The sequence below is a fragment of the Leucopleurus acutus genome (assembly GCF_964270905.1).
Source record: "Leucopleurus acutus genome assembly, chromosome: 17".
Classification (NCBI taxonomy): domain Eukaryota; kingdom Metazoa; phylum Chordata; class Mammalia; order Artiodactyla; family Delphinidae; genus Leucopleurus; species Leucopleurus acutus.
The window spans coordinates 23893957-23913842 of NC_139159.1; the positions used below are offsets into that span (position 1 = coordinate 23893957).

At 42.7% G+C, this 19886-nt stretch overlaps 1 protein-coding gene across 1 annotated transcript in view; it reads right to left on the reverse strand.

Moving 5' to 3' along the window:
• Positions 1-1901: 1901 nt before the first annotated feature.
• The window catches only part of ZNF704 (zinc finger protein 704), a 210276-nt gene continuing 192291 nt past the window's right edge, over positions 1902-19886 (reverse strand). Inside the window, exons 8-10 of the mRNA XM_082858433.1 lie at positions 18499-18603; positions 10563-10660; positions 1902-9852 (exon numbers count right to left, since the gene is read on the reverse strand). Of these exons, the coding sequence (XP_082714559.1) occupies positions 9741-9852; positions 10563-10660; positions 18499-18603 (315 nt within the window). The 3' untranslated portion in view covers positions 1902-9740. The remainder of the gene's footprint in view (positions 9853-10562; positions 10661-18498; positions 18604-19886) is intronic.

Genomic DNA, 19886 nt, shown 5'->3' on the forward strand with positions numbered 1-19886 from the left:
AACAATTATACCCTGCAGGAGCCACTACCTTTTCACATAATAAAGGTCAATTCCATTTTCATGCTCTGTAATCCTGGGCAGAGGTCAGGGCCTAGAGCCATGAATGTGAAGCTCTCTTCCTCTGCCCTGATCACTCCATTGGCTTTGCTCTGGAGGGGACTGGTGGGGTGGGGGACTTGGGAGGGGGGCTTTGAGTCAAAGTGAAAGGATTAGGTATCTGCCTTGTCATTCTTTATCAGTTAGTCTGACCAAATCTTTTGTGATGAGTGTGGCAGGTTGCCTGCTGACCGACCTGCTCTCTGAATGATCACCCAAAACTGTTCAGACAAATGGAAGCATTTCCTGGAAGGAAGGGAATAGCCTCATAGGCTACGCCTAACATACCGGTCCCGGTAATATTTATTCCCTTGGACCTTAATGAAGAGTGAGAAATCGGGAACACAGAAGCGAAAACGTTTCATCCAGCGCTTCTGGAAGCAAACATACATAACAGCATGGCCTCTGGCTTGGGTGGATAAAAGCAAAGAGGAGAGGGTAACATTTTACCAGCGAATTCGAGGTGGATGCCAAGATGGGAAAACAAGACTAGTAACTAGAACGGGAACTGTCCTTCCTCTCCCTTAACGCTCAATTTCTTCTTCTGAATGCTGGTTTCTCCTCTTAATCGGAGACGTAAAGAGAATTCAGAAGAACATAAATGAGCCACTTTTTAATTTTTTAATAAAATTATGTTCTTTCATGATAGTGCCCTTGCCGTTTTCAGGAGTTGTTACTTGCTCCCCTGGCTAATTTTCCTGAATTAAAAATTGAGAGAATTGCCCCTAGTAAGTATGTAAATGTAATGGTTAATCAGACTTGAGAATTAATTTTTTAACACTTTCATAATATAAGTAAAGGGGATCTTTCCTTTGGAAGCTCGCAGTTAATAATTATGTGGACGGTGCTCAATAGGAAAGAATATTTTTAAGAAACAAGGACTACAGTTTAAGTGTTGAATTCATCATCTCCACCTTCTTTCAAAAATCTATAGTTTGTTTTTTTTTTGAGTGGTAGCTTCTTTCTTCTTCCCTAGACCTTGGGTCCTTTGAAGTCCTGCGGCTGTCATGGCATTGGTGCTTACCACTGCAAAACAGGCTGCTTTTCCAGCCGAGGAGGAAAGCTCACCGCTCCTTCCTCTAGTACTGTATTGCTTCCGAAACGTAATAAAAGTATCTTTTATCAAAAAGCCGGTTAATGAAGCAGGTGATGGGCCAAAAAGGTTTAGGACCCATGACTAAACTTCTGAGGGGCTATACCCTAAACTCAGGATGTGAAACCTGGGAGCTGATGGGAGAAGGGGAAGATGAAATCCGTTCATGGACCGGTCAACCTTTTAATCACTCACAACGACAGAAATCTCAGGCACTGCCCATGTTGTTGAAACTGTATTCATATTTAAACTTGACCTAACCATATTACCGGGTGTTTCCAACATTGAGCTGACGGTAGTTTTCAATGTGATCATTACAAATCGTAAATCTGAGCTGTTTTCAAATTTGGGGGCATCAGTGTAAGTTTACATGGATAACAAATGTCGAATGCTAGTGGCAAAATAACTTTTTTCCAAGGAGTCAAAAGTTTTACTCAGAACATGGCACCCGCTAATCAACTCGTATAATTAATCACTTAGATAGTTGGAATTTAGGGAATAGGGGTCTGGTAGGTACGCTAAAGGGATAAATTCGGGGGTGATTGAGTGTGCATTTGACAATGCGAAGGAGCGGGCTTTATTTCTATGCTGAAGTACCTGGAGTGTAAGGATGGGTGAAGAACATGGGTCCCTGGGTCTTCTCAGGTCTAGAATCATTCTGGAAGACTGAGGTCTGAGCGAGCTCTTTCACACGCTCTTTCCCTCCTCCCTCCAGGCAGTAATGGGGCCGAGTCACAGGTTGAAGACCACTTGAACCAGGTTGGCCTTGGAGGTGGTGATGGTAATCTTAAATATTCTTATTTTACACTGGGTTCTAGGGAAGGTCAAATGAAGTCATGTATCTGAAAGAGACATACTGTCTTATATATGTGAAAGGGTTAGTGATTATCCCAACATCGTCAGGACTCTGGTGTAAGACACAGTCTAAAATAACTTAGTTCATCCAAATGAAGGAAGCAATGTCTAATTTTTTTCCATGACACATTTATTCCCATTTTGTCTTTGCCCTCAGGGAAAGGTGTTAAGGTTTTCTACGTGGAAAAACTCCATTTCGAGGTTACTGGACACTCTAAAATACCTAAGTACCTACCAGTTCTGAAGCAAGGATTTTGCCACGTCAGAGGTGAAACAAAGGAACTTTTATCCTGGGATGCAAACTCACGAGGCAGGATGGAGTGGGAGAGGGTGTGGAAGGGTTGGCGACGGGCTTTGGCACAAGGAGGCAATGTGCACTATCTTAAACTGCAGGGGCTCCTGGCTGCCTTCTCCAAAGGCACAAGGCTGTTCTTTGCCAGCCCTCATCACAGTGGTCACGGCAGTGAAAACAGTAAGCAAGTTAGGATTACAGTCATTCCATGCTTTGGGGCCTGGCCTGGGCACGCCAGGAGGCAGAGTGACAGCTGAATAATGTTTCCGTATATTTTGATCAGAGGCAAGGCTAGTTTAAGGATATTGTATTTTTATCTTCAAGTCTTCCATGAGAATGATTTCTGGGGAGAACTGGCCTCTTTCCCTTCTTTGATTTTAGTTGCCCAGATGGTACCCATGGGTGAGTTTGTAGGGCTGATGGAAGAACTTGGCCTGATGGCTCTGGAAGGTGAAATCTGCTTTTCCCAACAGTTGAAACTGGTGGCCAAAGGCTGCAGCTGCCCACATACACGTTCTCTTTGGTCTGCACACGGTTGGCCAAGAATTTGAGTTTAGCTTAAGTGTCAGGTAACATTATATTTCCAAGTCAGAAGATCTAGCAGCCCCAGGCCTGATTTCTGCATGGTTCTGATTGTCTAGAGCTGGGATCCCCCTTTAGAGGGGGTGTGTGTCCTCTGGTTCACCATGATCTCCGTCATTCTTTAGGGTCCTTCTTCTGCCTGATCTGAATCGCTCATTTACAGAATCTGCCTGTTCTCTCCAAGGCATCTGCTTAGAAAGGATTAGGAAGCTTCTATTTAAATAGGAAGCAAGACTCATTTGGTTCAAAACCATGCAGCAATAAACACTTCTTGGGAACTTTTAATGCCAACATTAGAGATATTCCAAGAGAATGAAGATAGAGATTTGGGCTGATTCATCTCAAAGATGAGGCTGTATACATCTTCCCCTAACTCCGTGCATTTCTAGTCCTCATGTGTGCAGATTCTAAAGCCTATTAGAAAGCAAAGTCAGAGTGACCCTCTGACCACCTTATAGGGGCTGCCCAACGGGGGTACGACCATTCTATCCCAGCTTTTCTTTTGATGTTATCTGCATACTTGACTAATTAGTCTAGCTTTTGAATTACCAAAATCTTAGAAAGAAAAGATGCTTTCTTGCTTTAACAGTGAGTGGGCTAGAAAAAACTGTAGAGCATTATGAAATGGTTTTGGCAAAGCTCAAAATTATTAGTATGGTTAATCAACTCTCCACGGCTGCCTTTCTTGTTTCCCGACTCTTGGGAATACAGTGACTTTCTGATCTCAGACTTGCCTGTCTGTGAATTCTTCATGTGAAAAATCAAGCACTTGTTCTGGTAAGGAATTTCAAGTTATTTAGTTAGTGCTGAGGACAAAATTATTTTAAACATCGCTGATCACCTAAGAATTCTATCTTTGGGCTTTACACACCATGATTTTAGAAATTTCCATCAAATGATACTTGCCGGTTAAAAGCAGCTTTGTGGTTCTGGTTAGGTTGAGGAATAAGTTTGTCCTTATGACAGGAATCTATCATTTTACACTAAAGAATTTACAAGTACATTTCTCGCATTGCCTATAAGCATATCTATTAACATTTTAAATATTTAAGATACATAAGATGATTCTTAAAGTTTTTTTTTCCCCCCAAAGTACTTTGAAAACACACTGGTAAAGATAAAAGGAGTAGCTGTTGCCATCTTGATTCTCTTGTAATAATCTTCCAACTGATCTGCATTTCTACCCTTGCTGCAGAGGGTTAATTGAAAAGATATGCATCAGAACACTTGCTTAAAAGAGGCATAGCCCTTTGTTTGGAGAGCAGGAATTGCTTATAATATTAACACTTCCTGTCTGGTAAATTATTGTATTTTAAAAAATAAGCTACAATGTATAAAACCAAGGTCATTTCCCACAAAATGTTCATGTTCTTTGTGATTACAAAACACTGCATCTTGTAAAATATTTCCAGTTCTGTTAACTTGAGAAGTACTAATGCTTATTTATAAAAGTGTCACATCTCTCAGAATTGTAGAAGCCTATGCAGTATATTTCTTGTCTTATTTGGAACATTACGTTATAATTATTATTGTATTTAAGATTACATTTTGACATAACACATTACCATTGTGATTCTCAGACTCACAAGAAAAGTTATAAAACATGAGATTGTCTTGAAAAAAAAAAAAAGGAACTATTTACAAAAACAGGACCAAAAGTAAAATTCCCATTTTGATTTCTGGTCCTATGATAGATACACCTTTTAAAGCATGTATATCATTGATTGGATCTGGACTTTTTCAAAGTCAGTCAAAATAAGCAAACCAGTCGGTTTTAAATGCATTTTACACTTTCTTGCTCTAGTGGTGTGCATGACTTAGTGATACAATTGGTGCCTAAAAGTGCTAAGCTCGTTTTATGTACTGACTTCCGGTTTGACTAGTTACAATGCAAAAGACACAAGGAAGCAGTTCCGCTCTGGAGGAATTCCCACAGGTATGGGGAACAGGGAAAGCGTGTATGCTGCTGGTTGGGTTATTTTCTTAGAGAAATGAAATTTCCAGTTGACCCGTGTGCCCAGCGCTTTCTCCAAAATGATTCACATCCTCATCCATATTCATGAATCGTGCTCTGTTTCTACTCATTTGTATGCACAAATTCTTCCCTGCGTTCGTACAGGTCAGAGCTACAGTTGATGTGGTTGACAGAAATTCTACAGGGTCATGAGAAAAAGCAGCACCTTGTCCACAAAAGTCCACGGAAGTTTGCTCCTTAACCTGCTGTTAAAGTAAAATGCACGTCCTTCACGTCCCTCACCTATAGAATTCTGTGTACAGCTAATAACCAGTCATCCAACCGGCTGATTATAAAAGGGAACACCAAGGTGTCCTATTCATAATGACATTCACAAACAGCCTTGACATGAGTCTGTAAAAACCCACCAGGGACTGTGCTGTGGTTCAGACGTCAGCCTTAGAACGCAGGTCTAAGAAACAAAGAAACTGTTCTGTTTCAAAGAGCATTCCTCCACACCTCAAAAAGTCGGTACTGTCCAGTTCATGGCAATTTGCCTTGAAATGGTATCACGTTCATTAAAAGACAAACAAACAAACAAAAACTGTTCTGACTAGAAAAGATGCTGGAGATCATAAAAACCTTTCTAGTCTTAGGATCCTCCAGATCTATTTTTCACATACCCTTTAGTTTTCCCTGAGGAAAAGAATATTTTTTACAGTATTTTGCTACTATTCTCAAGGTATTCTCTCCCATATGTACAGGTTCTGTCACTTTTCTCTAACCATTCACAAGTGAATGCTGCGCTTTCCTTTTCTATTGAAGTCGGACGAAGGCGGAAATGGGTTTTAGCAGTGCCGGCTAATTCAGAACCCAGGGCTGCTTTCAAGTGTGGCTAAGTGTGACACCGGCGACAGTGGACTTCAACTTAAGTGATCTTGAAATCTGATAGAGGGCATGTCAGTTTCAGAAATCTTTTGCAACATACACGTAACTATTTTTTTAAAAGTTTTGTTGGAAAGCCCAAGAACTGTAACACACATCATATTGAAAGTTTTCATCTGCAACACAGTTATGCCTGGACAAAGAATCCTCTCATAAAGGGCACCCACCCTGTTGGTGCACAGAGCTGCTGACAGGCATGCACATTCTTGCCCACTGCCCTCTTCCTGACACTGGCTTTTGCCAAACAAGGGAGGAAACTTCCCAGCAAGTGAGGAGGAGAGCAGTCTGTGCCCACCCCTGATGTGCACAGCAGTCCTGCATCCCTGGCCTGAGTGCCTCCCGCAAAGGAGCTCTCTCCCTGCTTCAATCAGCTGCTCCCAGAGTGGGAACCTGGCAGCTCCCTCGGAGGTGCCCAGGGACAGTCACCACCAGCTGATCGGCTCTAGGATGGGGAGCCCGAGCCAGGTGTCCACAGCCCTCCTGTATCTCCTCTGTGGCTCCCCACCCACTTGCTACCCGGGTGTTTCCTCCAGGTTGTCACACTGCCTCCCATAAATTGGTTGCACGTTCTCTGGGAAGAACTAAGGCTTAAAATGACTGTTCTCTGCTGTGCAGCTATCTGGAGAAGCCTGTCCATCACTAGGAAATGCCTTCTTTGGAGAGAGATGAGAAACAGGAAAGGGTAACGGGGAGAGAAAAGTCAAAGGCTACCACATGCCTTCTTCAGAAAGACTCTGGGACCAGAACCCACTGCATTGCCGTTCCTTTTGCACAGACAGGTGCCCGTGATGGGTGAGGCTTCGGTTAAGCAGCCACATGCCCTGGGGCTTCCCTTCCCACCCATACTCCCCTCCCCCTGCCAAATGAACACAGAAAAGAACGTGGTACCACAGAGAAGGCATAAAACAGGGACTTCCCTGGTGGTCCAGTGGTTAAGACTTTGCCTTCCAATGCAGGGGGTGTGGCTTCAATCCGTGGTTGGGGAGCTACAATCCCACATGCCTTGGGGCCAAAAAACCAAAACATAAAACAGAAGCAATACTGTAACAAATTAAATAAAGACTTTAAAAATGGTCCACATCAGAAAATCTTTAAAAAAAAAAAGAGGAGGCATAAAACAAATCTTGGACTTAACTTTGCACTTCATTTAGTTCCAAAATGTAACAAAATAGCTCGACATTTTTTTTTAATTTTAGCATTTATAATCAGTGCTTTATATTGCAATTCGTAGCTTTCTGGGTGGCTTAAAAGAAGTTTCATCCCTTTTCTTCAAGGCCAGGCAGGTGAAGCCTGGTAGTTCCTTAGTCATTACATGCCTTGGTACAGGGAATCAGTGTCTGTGTGCAGAAAGTACTGAGGGTCTGTGCCCACCTCAGAGCTAGAGAAGAGGGCACAGAGAGCCCTGGGCTGGCCAGCAGAAAGGAGCCCCGCGTGAGTGTGAGATGCAGAGAGTGTGTGAAGAAGGCTTTAGAAAGGAGAAGAAATCCCAAGGAAGCTGCATCCAGTTCTACCCTTTGCTTGTATCGGTGCATTGGCTAATACCCAGGCAACCAGGCCAGAGCCTAGCACTAGTCATGGGCTGTACCTCTGGGGTCAGAGCCACAGAGCCTCACTCTAGGACTGCTCCACAGCCTCCATCTCTCCCTCCTTGTGTCCCAAAGTTCTGGGAGTAGGGGATGGATTGAGCCCCTCGTCACTTTAATCTCTTTTGATTAGTGACTTAATCCAAGGATCAAGGGCCATGGAACTTTGCTGAAGAGAAAATCCTCTGCTCCACTACTGCACCCCAACCATCACTGAAGTCCATGGTGAGCCTGCTGAAATGGCTGACCCGCCTTGGACTCACCGTGGCCACTGGGCAATCCAGCCACAGTGCAGGGCCATCTGGACCAGGCCAGAGCATCACCTCCCAGCAGAGACGCTTGTGGGTGAAGCTACAAGACACCAGGGAGGAGAAAAGACAGGCTGGGGTAGAGGATGCAAATACGTTTCTGCACTTAAAAAACCCTTTCCTGGCTGACTTTTAGTGCTCAAACATACATTATAGCTGGTGCTGTATTGATTGGTAATCACGATGTGATATTAAATGAAGCTCTTTCTCTGCTCTTAAAATAAGCGTTTTTAAAGAAAAAAATAAATGAAGGAGGGAAACAGGATCTCTTGCAAGGAATAATGCTTCAAATGTCACGTGAGAGTTTAAAAAATAAAATTGCCAAAATATACGAATGCACAGATTGCAGATGTTACACTGTAGAACCTCCTTCTTTTTCCCTTGCTTATTAAAAAAAAAAAAGAGGACAGCTCTTATGACTAGATGACTTCTTTCTACTCTTTCAAAAAAAAGCATATGTACAATCTCTAAATATATTAAACTTTGCTCTGTGCAATTTCATTTAACATTCCTATGGCTAATCCTAGGCCCCCGTCCCGACACAGTGCATCCTATAAGGTGCTCTTACTTCTTTGCATAGGTATAGGAGGAATAACTTTAGCAGGGCAATCAAGAGTAGGGTAGACAGAGAATGAGCTTATTCATAGGGCTTGACAACTACTCCCCTGTCCCCGCACCACTACCACCAAGACAGACAAACAAACAAATACCACGCTAGAAAGTCTAATAAATGGAACACAGTGCAAGCCCTGGTCCTATTAAATTGAGAGATTCCTATACCAACACGCGTTTTCCTTTTGGTGTTCTGTATCTTCCCTTCTGAGCAAATTCTTAATGAATAGCTCCAATATTTTGATAAGAAAAATAAAGGTTTGGACCTTCCTTTTCCCCATATAATCTTTATATTGTTCATTAACCCATCTCCCAGACATGCTAAAGCATAAAACCTATAAAAGTGCACTCAGAATGGATGCCGACCTCACATAACTTTCTGAACACATAGGTACGTGGAGGCTGTGCTCTGCTGTGTGAATAAAGCACGCCTGCCGGGATGCTCTGGAGTTCTCTACCTTTTCTGAAAACAGTCAGCGGTGGCGTTTTGAGGGAAGGAAGGCCTGATGAGCCACTGACCTGGCAACAACTGTCAGATAAGCAGTGATGAAGAGATCCGAGCTATGGCTGGCGTCGCATCCCTGAAGGAAGCTTTGAGGCTTACCCAGATGGCAATGCGTGCCAGGTCTTGAGTGCATTGTGGCCGGGAGAGAGTGGGCCAGGCCACCCCTCAGGGAAGGCTTCCGAGGAAGACTCCCAGACGTTTCCCAACAGTGACAGCGGGATGTCCTGAACTCAGCTGGGGCTGAAGTCTGCTGGTGATGTCCATTGTCAGTCTCTTTTCAAGCTTATGCCCTCCTGGGCCCTTCAAGCTAACGGCTCTACCGTGGTTCAGTTTGGGGCCATTCTTTAAAACAAAACAAACAAACAAAAAAGACATAGAAAAGATACCCAGAGTGCTGCCGTTTCCTGGCAACACATCGTGATGTGTACTGCTCCCAGAAGTCCGATGGAGAACAGGCAAAAGACTATTCACAATGAAAACAGGTATCGCTCTTTGTACAAATGCTACTGAATAACATGTAGCTTTTTTTTTGAGTGTCAAAAAAAAACACCAAAAAACCTCAGAAACGGCATTATCCAGAAAGGTTATCAAAATAGGCCTCCTTTCCAGGAAAAATGGGCTTGGTTGGTTCGACTGCTACAGAAGTCCATAGTTTTCAGAGCTAGACATACAGCAAAAAAAAAAAAAAGTTGAATTTTTAAGGAAAAAAGTAGTTACAGCTGCTCTCGGCTGGGTTCTCAGCGAGAACAGTGAGGGTGGTGACCTTTTTTGTTTTTTGCTGTGATTTCACCAAGGTTCCCGGAAGTGCTTTCCCTGGGTTTCAAGTGTGTTTTATTCAGAAGGAAAAGCGCTTTCCAACACCCTCAGCACAAGTCAAGGGCAGGAGTGTCTGGGCGACGATCAGGGGCCTGTGCATTAGTCAATGAACCGCTGGCAGGCCTTCTTCCAGCGGCAGGCCGTGCACCACATGTCACGGTTCTCCATGCCGTACACCTTCCGGCACTTCTTGCCCTCTCCCCGGGGCTTCCTGTAAGACAGGCCAGGAAACAGTATTCAGTGTGAGGGATTCAATGGGCATTCTTTGCGGGGCTCAGAATCCCTGGAAAAATCTAGAAAAAGTTAGGAAACATAGTAGGGGGTCTCTCTAGGTTCGGCCGTTAACCTGTGTGGGATGTTTTCACAGCCACTACACCGAACTGTTAAAACTTGCTACTTTAGTACTTCCAGCACTCTTCAGCTTCTATCTGTCCATTTGTAGACATGTCCATTTGAGCATCTTCATAACACTGAATTAAATAAGTAAATACAAGAAATACCAGTAGAGAGCATTATTCTTTCAAGTTTTTAAATATGTACTTTCAAATGCTCTCTTGCTTCTCAAATTTCTAGTCTTCTGGTTTAGGGAATCCTGGCGAGGACCTCCTTGATCTGGATTAAAAACTCTATTTTGTACTTCATTTCATACAGACGTTAATGCAACACGGCTTTAAAGAGACCCTGTAATCAGCATTACCTATTCTGCAAGAAAATTTACTGTAAACTGTGACCCCAGAAAAATAACAAATCTTTATCAAGAGTTAATAGATGGGGAAAACCACGGGAACAAAAGAAAGGGTGTTTCATCCATTTCAGGGGAATTTTATGAAGATTGTATCTCTGGTTTCTCTTTTCCTCGCTGTTCTGTTTTTCAGTTAATTCCCTGGAGAGGAGGCGTTGTGGGGTTTCAAGCAGTCATACCTTAGGCTGACCGTCCCTCTGGGTGGGGAGGACAAGACGGTGTGAGTGTGCTGTCTCTGCTCTCCTGTGCCCACTGGGTGACTGTGGGTTGGTGACACCTAGTAAGCACATGGAAAACAAAGTTAACGGGGCAGGCTCTCCTCACCATGCATTTCGTTAGCCTTTGCCACGTGGGCAGGGGTACCCAACCATCAGACACGGAGAGGCTGTGCTTCCTTCACAGAGACCACATGTTAAAATGGATGGGGTGATGCTCATGGCGGAATTTAAAGGCCTCCCCCAACAGAAAAGACCCAGCAACAATGAATACTTTACAAATCTTCATGACTTCACAACATCTCTGCATTCCCAGTTGCCCATTTTCACTTGAATATTTTAAACCTTAAAGCATATTCCTATTCCAAGCCTCATCCGTCTCTCTTTTAAAGAAGAAAAGAAGTTAAGAGAGTTCTCTGAGATTATACAGCTAGTCAGTGGCAACACACAATGTGGATCTCTGCCTTCTGTTTATTCAGTTAGATCATTCACAGCCAGTAAATAAATGGCTTCTTGCATAAGACGTCCATATAGCAAACTCTGGGGTCTGAACAGGGATAATGGCAAGAAGCAAAGATCCCGAGCAAATCAAGAATGAATGTCAACCTTGTAGTACTTAGTGAGCATCCACTATGTGCCAGGGTCACTGACAACAGCTTTACTTTTACATCTACTCCACCTGATAAGTACTCACTGTTCCTATTTTATAGATGAGGAAACCAAGCACAGGGAGGTTAAATAACTTGCCCCAGGTCATGGAACTTGCAATGGCCAGGGCTGCAGTGAGCTCTCCCTGATGCCAGAGCATGTGTTTAACCCCCTTATGCCCCACCTCTCAGTCATAATGATGGGAGGGTCCCCTTTGTTCTCCATTCCTCTTGCATTTCTCACTTATTCTCTTTGTATCACGTGCTCACCTAGCACTAAATATCTTCCCAGCAAATGGGATTCTCAAAAGCTACCCAAAACTAATTTTATAACAAAAGATAAATGATGTTTCAAGTAAATATACAATATTGCCATATACAAAAGAGCAAACATCTAATAAATTGATAAACTTAATCACTTAGAAGCCAACATGACCACAGAAATACCAGTACCAACCAACAGTCATGGGAACATTCCATAGAATTGATTTTTCTAGTACAGGGACCAGTATTTTCTATTTTCTTTCAATGTAAAGGAATGTACATAAGTGTTATTTTCCTAGTCATTAATTAAAAAAAAATTAAACACGTAAGAAAAAAAAAACCCTAACATTTTAAACCATTATTGCCATGAGTCTCATTTATTCTGTACCATTGGTCTTTACTTTTTGCTAAAGTTAGGTGGACTGAGGGCCAGCAGAGGTGAGTGACATACATAATTTTTTAAAAACCAAAGCTTTGGAGTTCAGTGTCTGCATTTGATGTGGGTTCTTCCAGAAGCAGAATCCCCACCTCCCACTCCCATCCCCCATCCCATCGGGACCAGGATGCATATTAACACAGTAGAGGGCGTGAACGCTTCAGAGTTTACTACCACTGTAGATGATCTAGAATATGCTCATATGACTTGTTTTTAAGTGCTAAGGACAATGAAAAAAACTTTTGTTTTAAAAATTATTGTAGGGGCTTCCCTGGTGGCGCAGTGGTTGAGAGTCTGCCTGCCGATGCAGGGGACACGGGTTCGTACCCCGGTCCGGGAAGATCCCACATGCTGCGGAGCGGCTGGGCCCGTGAGCCATGGCCTCCGAGCCTGTGCGTCTGGAGCCTGTGCTCCGCAACGGGAGAGGCCACAACAGTGAGAGGCCCGCGTACAGCAAAAAAAAAAAAAAAAAAAAAATTATTGTAGAACTTGTAGAATCCCAAGAGTGCCTCTTTATTCAGTCAGAGAACTGGAAATGTTTAGGTGACACGACAGTGACACTGTTTCCATCAGCCAGGGATAATGTGGAAGGTTCTAAGTTTTGCAGAATTGCCATACGTCAATTTTGTGTGGGGTGATATGAGATTATAAAATGCTCTTCATTCAACAAATATTTATTAAATACTTACTATGCCCCAGGCACTGTTCTAGATTGTGGGGATACAGCACTGAACAAGACAAAGTCTCTGCCCTCATGGAGTGTACATTCTAGTGGGGAGATAGACAATAACTACAAAAACAAGTAAGGGCATTTTAGTGATAAGTGCCTGAAGAAAATAAAATAGGCTACCAGGCCAAGCGTGATGGAAGGAGAGGACATATTTGTTCAGGGTGGTGAGGGAAGGCTTCTTGGGGAGGTTACCTTTGATCTACAGAGCACTCCGGGGAAAGGGGGAGGGCAAGGGCCAAGGCCTCCCAGGTGCAGAGTGCCAGTGGGGCCGGGAGACAATGCGTGGGAGGCAGGAGGAAGGCGGGAGGACGGGAGGTGGCGGGTTCAGGTCATGTCTTGGAGCTGTGATGAGGAATTTGAAGGTGATTCTAAGTGCAAAGGAAGCCAGTGGAGCGTTTTAAGAAAGTGAGACATCTGGTTAACGCTTTACAAAGATCGTTCCGGCTCCTTGGAGAATGGGTTAGCAAGAGCCTGGACAGGAACCCTGAGGACCGCTTAAGAGCCTTTTGCACTGTTTCAGGAGAAAAACGTACTGGTGATTTAGATGAGAGTGTGGCAGTGGTGGGGATAAGGGGCTGGATTCGTATCCTGTAGAGGCAGAGTCCGGGACTTGCTGATAGATGGGATATAGGACAGAAAATAAGAGGACAAATCTTTCAATGAATCAAGGATGCCTCCTAGGTCCTGGCCTGAGAGGCTGGAGGGATGAGGGTGCCACTTAACTGAAATTAGAAAACTGGTGACCTCATAGGTTTAGGGGAGGAATGAGGGGCAGGTTTGGACCCACTGCAGGAAGAACCCTTCTCTACCTTCTTTATTTCTGCTAACGGCTTTCTTAAGTCTGGAGTTGAGGGCACACGTGTTTCGCGTCTAGTCCTGTCTGATGGCAGCCCCTCCCGTTTTACAACAGACCTGGGTTTCTACAGGCTGCAGCATAGTGGAAGCCAGGACCCTGTTCACACACCAGCGAGCGGCTTAGTTCTGTGGGAGGATCAATATCCTCCGGCTATTGATCGGGAGCTTTCCTGGAGATTTTTTTTTTTTTTTTTGCGGTACGCGGGCCTCTCACTGTTGTGGCCTCTCCCGTTGAGGAGCACAGGCTCCGGACGCACAGGCCCAGCGGCCATGGCTCACGGGCCCAGCCGCTCCGCGGCATGTGGGATCCTCCCGGAGCGGGGCACGAACCTGTGTCCCCTGCATCGGCAGGCGGACCCTCAACCACTGCGCCACCAGGGAAGCCCTCACTTCCACTTTATAGATGAGGAAATGGAGAAGTTAAGGAAGTTGCCGAGGCCACGCAAAAAGTAAATGGCGGACCCGGGATTTGAATATGGGCTGTCTGACACCAGCCGACCTCGGAACTTGGTTCTGAATGGTGTCAAAGCCCCGCTTTTTCTCTCTTCCATCCTGCCTCGTAACTGATGGCAGTATTGTGTGCCCTGGAATAAAGCCCTGGAAAACATGATTCGGCTCCTTCTCCCACTGGCCTCCACATTCCAGAGTTATTTGTTTTACATCTTAACCATTTTTAAGTTCTATTTGGGGACATGTTTTATAAAGCATATAATACACTTAGAGAGAGTACTGTATGGTATTATTTCTAAATAACTAGAATGGGCCATATGCCTGTAATTTGTCTCCTGATTAGGTGTGACCTCAGAAGAGTTTAAAGAATTCTAAATCATAGTCTGCAAAAATCGTGGCTAATTTTTCCCATATGTTGAGTATATTTGTGTTATATGAGTCAACCCCAGACAGGGAGAATCCACTTTCTCTGCCCCCGGTTTTACAGTAATGAGACATGTCACAGATAACAACACTAGGAAGTACAACATAATGTCAGCCAGTGCCAGGCACTGTGTTCAACGATACAACGATACAAGGTGGTTGTCGTAGAGCTGAGTCGAGGGCATTGCTTGAAAGAGGTCCTGTGACCGGCTAGAGGTCACGGCTTGTAAATCCCAGTCAGGACTTGCCTCACACCAGAGCAGTAATACAGAGGTTGTGTCCTTCTGTAACGATGTTGGAGAAATTTCTTTTCTTTGTGATGTTCTATCTCCCAAATGGGAAAAAAAAAGAAAAAGAGCCCCTTGTCTTGGTTTTAATCTCTTCTAACATAATATTCTGAACCCTCCATCAAAGTGTTAATAAAAAACAAACCAGCTAAAGAGCTAACAATTAAGCACTACTATTTTAGGTCTGGAGACTGTCTTTCTGGCCTGAAGCCTCTTGGAATGGCCCTTGGATAGCAGGTTGATTAGCTCCTATTTGCTTGCATGGGGCCTATTACGGACTGGATTTTGTGTCCGCTCCACCCCCCTTCACATGTTGAAGCCCTAATTCTCAGTGTGGTTGTATTTGGAGATGGGGTCTCTAAGGAAGTAATTAAAGACAAATGAGGTCCAAAGGGTGGGACCCTGATCCAATAGGATTAGTGCCCTTAGAAGAAGAGACACCAAAGGGCTCTCTCTCTGTCTCCCTACCCCCCCAAAAGAAAAGGTCATGTGAGGACATATCAAAAAGTTGGCCCCTGACAAGGCAGCAGGAGAGCCCTCACCAAGAACTGAATCAGCTAGCACACTGATCTGAGACTTTTGGCCTCCAGAATTGTGAGAAAATAAATGTGGGATGCTTAAGCCACCCAGTCTGTTATGGCAGACTAACACACAAGGGCCAAGAGCTCTCAGCTTTCTGCCATGAAAACACAGGGAAAGAAATGGAGATAATTAGGGGTCATTGGGGGAAAACAGGTCAAAGAAAGCAGTAATTAACCATGGTCTTCTCCCTACCCCTATGTCCATAGCCTTGGGCTAGAAAAGACTGAAACGTTCCATTGGTGAATATGCAGATCGCCCTTCTGGGCTATACACCTCCGGGAAGAGGTCTTACCCAGGGAACTTATTAAAGCCTCAAATTCAGGAAGTCCAGTGTAGGCAAATGAATAAATAAAATTCTTCAAACCTTGGGATTTCGCAGAAGGAGATTATTTCTACTTTCTAGGAAGCATACAAAAGCATCCCCTCTTCAATACCAGGTCTCAAAGACATGGGAGAAAAGGAAACCTTAAATGGGGTTGACAACCTTAGAGTACTTGCTTTGGAGTACAACAAGAAATGTGTTCTTTAATGAGGATTTAATAAAATGGCAACTGCTCTGTTCTTCAGTTGGGATAAAGTTGAAGCCACCACGGATACTAGTACCTTATCATTTAAAACTTTTAGAGGTTCTATCTGAAAATCCTATTACACGAATTTAGGAGGTGGGGATTCACATGTTCTCAGAGTCAGCCTGGCTCCCTGTCTTCTAGAGGCGGGACTAGCACCCCTGGAGAATTCAGGGATGGTTGCTGGAATCCAGTCAGTGGACATGTGACAGTCCTATGCCTGGGTGGTGTGGACTTGTGAGATCCAGCTCCCTGTAGAAGGGGGCGGACAGCAAACAGCCAGTTTTTTTTTTCTTTTAAAAAAAGCATTGATAGAGAGTAGGGCAACATGAAGAACATTTTTAGTAGTAAGCCTCCTTGTCTTCTTTCTAGAATTAAACAAAAGCCTTCGAAAATGGCAGCTCCCTCCATCCCCTTACCTTTATTTTTAGATAGCGATGGCAAGCTTAACTGCTGAAACAGTCTAAAACCAGATAGATTGGGAATTCTCTGGCGAAAGGATAAATTAGAAGCTCACATAGGATTTTAGTGGGATACCTAGTTAACTCAGTTACTCTATGTACTTTCTGTCAAAGCTCTAGTCCAGAACATCCCTGGTAACCAATCGATAGCAAAATGAGGGACTCTGTCCACAGTGTCCACAGAGAGAAGAAGAGTTTTAAAATTTCACTGTTAAAAAAACCAACAAGAGGAGGTATCCTGGCTGGTATCCTACTGTGTAAGACATTTAGGAACTTTGGAGGACATGGAACTAGTGAAATGTCAGAGAGAGAAAAACAAACATCGCATATTAACGCATATATGTGGAATCTAGAAAAATGGTAGAGATGAACCGGTTTACAAGGCAGAAATAGAGACACAGATGTAGAGAACAAATGTATGGACACCAAGGGGGGAAAGCGGGGGTGGTGGTGGGATGAACTGGGAGATTGGGATTGACATGTATACACTAATATGTATAAAATAGATAAGTAATGAGAACCTGCTGTATAGCACAGGGAACTCCACTTCACTGTACAGTAGAAACGAATACAACATTGTAAAGCAACTATACCCCAGTTTAAAAAAAAAACAACCACACGGCATGATGTCACACTATACTTCAGAAGGAGATGATTTAATTAATAGAACAAAGGGGAAAATACTCCATTTGGGCTGGTCATAGAGGTAATTTGAAAGGAAGTCTGAACTGGGCTGTTCTGTCTACACACCATACTTGTTTTTACACCAGACGAGCTTTAGGGGGATGCTCTTGAAAATTCTGCTCAAATCAAAGAAGGGAAGGAACGGAATTCAGAATAGCAGGTCTCTGTCATTCTGTGATTGTAGCTGCCTTGCTGGCTTAGAAGGGTTGTCTCAAATGTCATGTCCAGAGCCACTCTGGGTCTTTATATGTCTATCCAAAAAAAAAAAAAAGTCGCCAAAAGGGCTGATTGTTCACCTCTGACACCCACCTTAGGGGATCACTGTTCCTGCCAGAAACAAAACTAATACCTACATGTCTAAGCTATTCTTTTTAAATGTTTACTAACAGGGCATTCATCGTATTCTTGCTTTTTGAGAACAACCAGCACTTCCACTCTTTGTGAAGGAGGCACCTTTCATAATTATTCCAGATCCATGATCCTGTTTAAAAATCCTATTCTAGGAGTATTTTCTGGAAGCCACAAATTCTCGAATTGCTGCCAGCAGGATGCTTTTTATTGTTGACTATTCCTCTAGGGAATTTAATAAATATTCATTGACAGAGCACAGCGTAATTGACTGAGCCACTTTCATTTTTATCAGCTCTACAGGAGGCCTTGGTATTTGCTGGAAACCTCTGGGAGTTGCCAGTGGTTGCAATAAGAAGCTTTTGTGAGGTCCATAGGGAGAGGGGTGGAGAGGAGAAAATAAGGTTAATGTCTATCATCATAAGCCACTTTCCTGAACCTTATCAGGAGTTATAAACCCCCTTGCGCATCAGCGGTATGGGGGTCTATGGATATTCTGTGATAAGCTATAAAAGACCCGATATCTTTTGAAATGAATAGTTAAGAATCAAGCACATTCATGCTGAGTTTTCAGACAGTAATCATTTACCATATCAAATCAATTCTTATATACTACTTAAACCCGATGGCATATTTCAGCACTCATTTATTTGCAAATTACCCCTCAGCATGGGCTATTCAGGCTTTGGAAGAAAAAACGTGATTTCAATTTCTACTATTTGAACTTGCAAAATGACATACCCACAAACAATAATTTCAAAGTCAAATCTTATAAAGTTACTCATAATGATAAATGCCATTTACGTATAGGAGCTCTTTCTTTTATGTTCAGGGTCTGAGTTCAGCTATTAATTTTATAAAGCCTTTTGGAAACATACAAATACGCCACCCACACAAAATATCTTGATATATTTCCAACAAGTTGTTTATCAACAGATGAAACTGTCCTTTAGTTTCTAAAATTCCAGTCAAAACACCTTTTTACAAAGAAGTTGGGCCTGTCTGGACCACGAGACACCTCGCTGAGTTTACAAATATCATTTAAAAAAAAAAAAAGATGCTTCTGGCATTCCAATTTTCATCTTTTTCTTGCATGTTTCTACAATTTGTTCTCTAAATATACGTTTGGCTTTGACCAGATTTCTGGCTTTTTGCTTTTCTACTTACTGGAATGCCTGTGAAGGTAACTGGAGGAGACTGCCAAGAAATGCTGAAGCTGCTGCCATTGGGGGTGAACTTGGCCGATCCTGGAATGTTCACAGGGGGCGTGGCCTGTCAAATAGAAAACAGAGGAAGTTGTTATGAAAGAACATTTCACCTCAGAGTCTTAAGCTGTCATTTCCAAAGTAGGGCCTCAGAACTAATCTCAGCTATATTAATGACTAAATTATAATAGGAGGAAATTAAACACAGTCAAAGAGGGTAGCTAGAGATAAACTTTTTATCTATCTAAGCAACTGAAGGTATAAAAGGAGAAAGTTTTTGACTACTGATTTCTGAAAAGAAATTTGCTTATACATACATATACCTATTTTAGGACATCTGTGGTATACAATTCCTCACTATCAAGTTGGGGAGTCACTTTTTTATGCAGTGATGGTAGGTTGTAAATTACAACACTTTGGGAGGGTAATTTGGCAATACATATAAAAATTCTTAGCGTTCTGTATGTTAGCTATTCCACTTCTAGAATTTATCCTCAGGAAATGGATATAAGGATGTTCATTGCAGAACTATGTATTATATTTAACAAAACTGGAAACACATGTCCAATAATAGGGAAAAGGGTAGATATATCATGGTATAGCCACGGAGCCATTAAAAATGATGTTGTTGAAGAATACTCATTGGCGTGGGAAAATGTTCATGGGATATTAAGTGGAAAAAACAAAGCACAGTGAAAACAGTACTACAATAGATTCCATTTTTTTAAAAAAAATGAGTATACATACACACATAGAATACTTTTGAAGGACATACCAAAAATATGAACCAAGGGGCTTTCTTGTTGTTGGGACTAAGGATGGATTTTCTTTCTTTGCTTATGTTTCTAATATTTTTATGCTGAGCATTTATAATATCTGTAAACAGAAAAATCCCAATATTGTGAATATATGGTTTGGGAAGGAACTTCTAGACCCCTTAGTGTGTGTTCCAACTCTCATTATATAGATAAGCAAAATAATTTAATTAAGTTGGTTCAAGCCCACGATTTCGGACCTAAATGCAACACTGACAAACAAGAACAAAGGAATGAATAATTCTTTTGACCGCCGTTAAGAAGAGGCGGGAATGAAAGTTATTGCATCAACTAATTTAATAAGTAGCTCTATTCCATTGCTCTTGAGTTGAAGTCTACTAAATAAATGGCTGAATTCTTCCTCTACAGCTTTAGCTTTTCTACTTTTATACATACAGCTGCTAGTGACAGTGGTTTTGTAACTGGCACCACTGGAAAATATTTTGACAATACATAGCTGTTCATGTTATATCCTAAGATTCAATAATTACTCTTCTGGAAATCTAAAGAAAAAATAAAGCTACTGGCACAGAGG